We start from the raw sequence: 1,323 nt of genomic DNA, 5'->3' as shown, positions 1-1,323 counted from the left end.
TTCTTCTTATTTCATTAAATTCATCAGATGTTTCCACTTTATCAATAATTAAATTAACTCTAGGACATGTCAACCAAAGGAATGTTCCTGGTACATAGGTATTCTCAGAAGTTTCTGCCTTGTTTTTACTAGTGAATGCAAATGTCACTTGTGGATATCCCCATTTACATCTCTTCACAATAGCATTCGGCACTGTAATAGCCTTCTTCAATTGTATCTTTTCAATGACTTGAATATCTTCCTGTGTTGGTCTATCAATTTTAGTTTGATTCCATCCCACTTGTTCAAAATTTGTATTATTATCTACTTGTTGTTGTTCTGATGATGAAGAGGAAGGTGCAATACTCTCATCATGTGATGATGAATTATTATTATTATCGGATGATGATGACATTCTAATGAGGCTTGTATTATAAAATCTTTCTTGTACTATTGTACTCCTATTCAATCCTTCAATATTTGTTGTTCTATTATATATTTTTGATTCAAAGCTATCTACTCGTTGTTGTTGTTGTTTCTGCTGCTGTTGTCGAGAGAGAATTGAAAGTAAAACTTGTTTATTAAAATTTAAATATTTTTTCATAATTTCCCTCCAAAATTAAAAAATGATGAACAATTTAATTCTTGCACAACAAGTGCAAAGTTGGAATGCTGTTGGGAATTTATCAAACAAGGCTTGTTCCTCATCATCATTATCCATACAAAAAGAACAACAAGAAATATATAGTGTTGGAGGTTCTGGTTCGGGTTCCGGTCATCAGGAATTATTAAAAACTATTGCAATTAATGCAGCTCATTGTGCAGAATTGTTGGAAAATCCGAATGGAATTTGTTTTCAGCAAATTAAATTGTTGGCAGAGAGGAATGTGATGGATAAAACTCAAATTGTTGAACCATATATTCAAAATATGAGACAACATTTTATTAAGAATCATGTATCAATATTTAATAGTATTTCGGATATTAATTCATTGGTACAGGCTGTACATATGATTTGTAATATAACAGAACGATATTTAATTGTATTTTCGACATTAGAAAACTGTTTGGAAATTAAAGAGAGACTGAGAGAACAATTTATAGTATTTGTGCAATCAGCTCTATTTTACAAGTTGAATATCGACCAAAGAGAGTATTTAATCAAAGGGAATATCTCAGAAATTATGGTACAATACTTTAGAGAGACTTTTAATGCTTTTTCGACAAGTATTGAATCAGGAGAATCGTCTCAGGAGATGGAAGACATTATTTCAAATTTTAGACAATTTTGTGACAAATTAAGATTACTTAGAGCTAATTTCATGAATTCAATTTGTTCAAACA

At 30.4% G+C, this 1,323-nt stretch overlaps 1 protein-coding gene across 1 annotated transcript; it reads right to left on the bottom strand.

The window, feature by feature from the left end:
• Positions 1–37: 37 nt before the first annotated feature.
• On the bottom strand, positions 38–394 carry NAEGRDRAFT_76693 (uncharacterized protein; the record flags this gene model as incomplete). Its single annotated transcript, XM_002668348.1, has 1 exon — positions 38–394. A coding segment is annotated over one exon (357 nt), but the record flags the coding sequence as incomplete, so codon positions are not given.
• Between the last annotated feature and the right edge of the window lie 929 nt (positions 395–1,323).

Source organism: Naegleria gruberi (genome assembly GCF_000004985.1).
Source record: "Naegleria gruberi genomic scaffold NAEGRscaffold_287, whole genome shotgun sequence".
Lineage (NCBI taxonomy): Eukaryota > Heterolobosea > Eutetramitea > Acrasida > Naegleriidae > Naegleria > Naegleria gruberi.
This window is presented reverse-complemented; position numbering and strand designations above follow the sequence as displayed.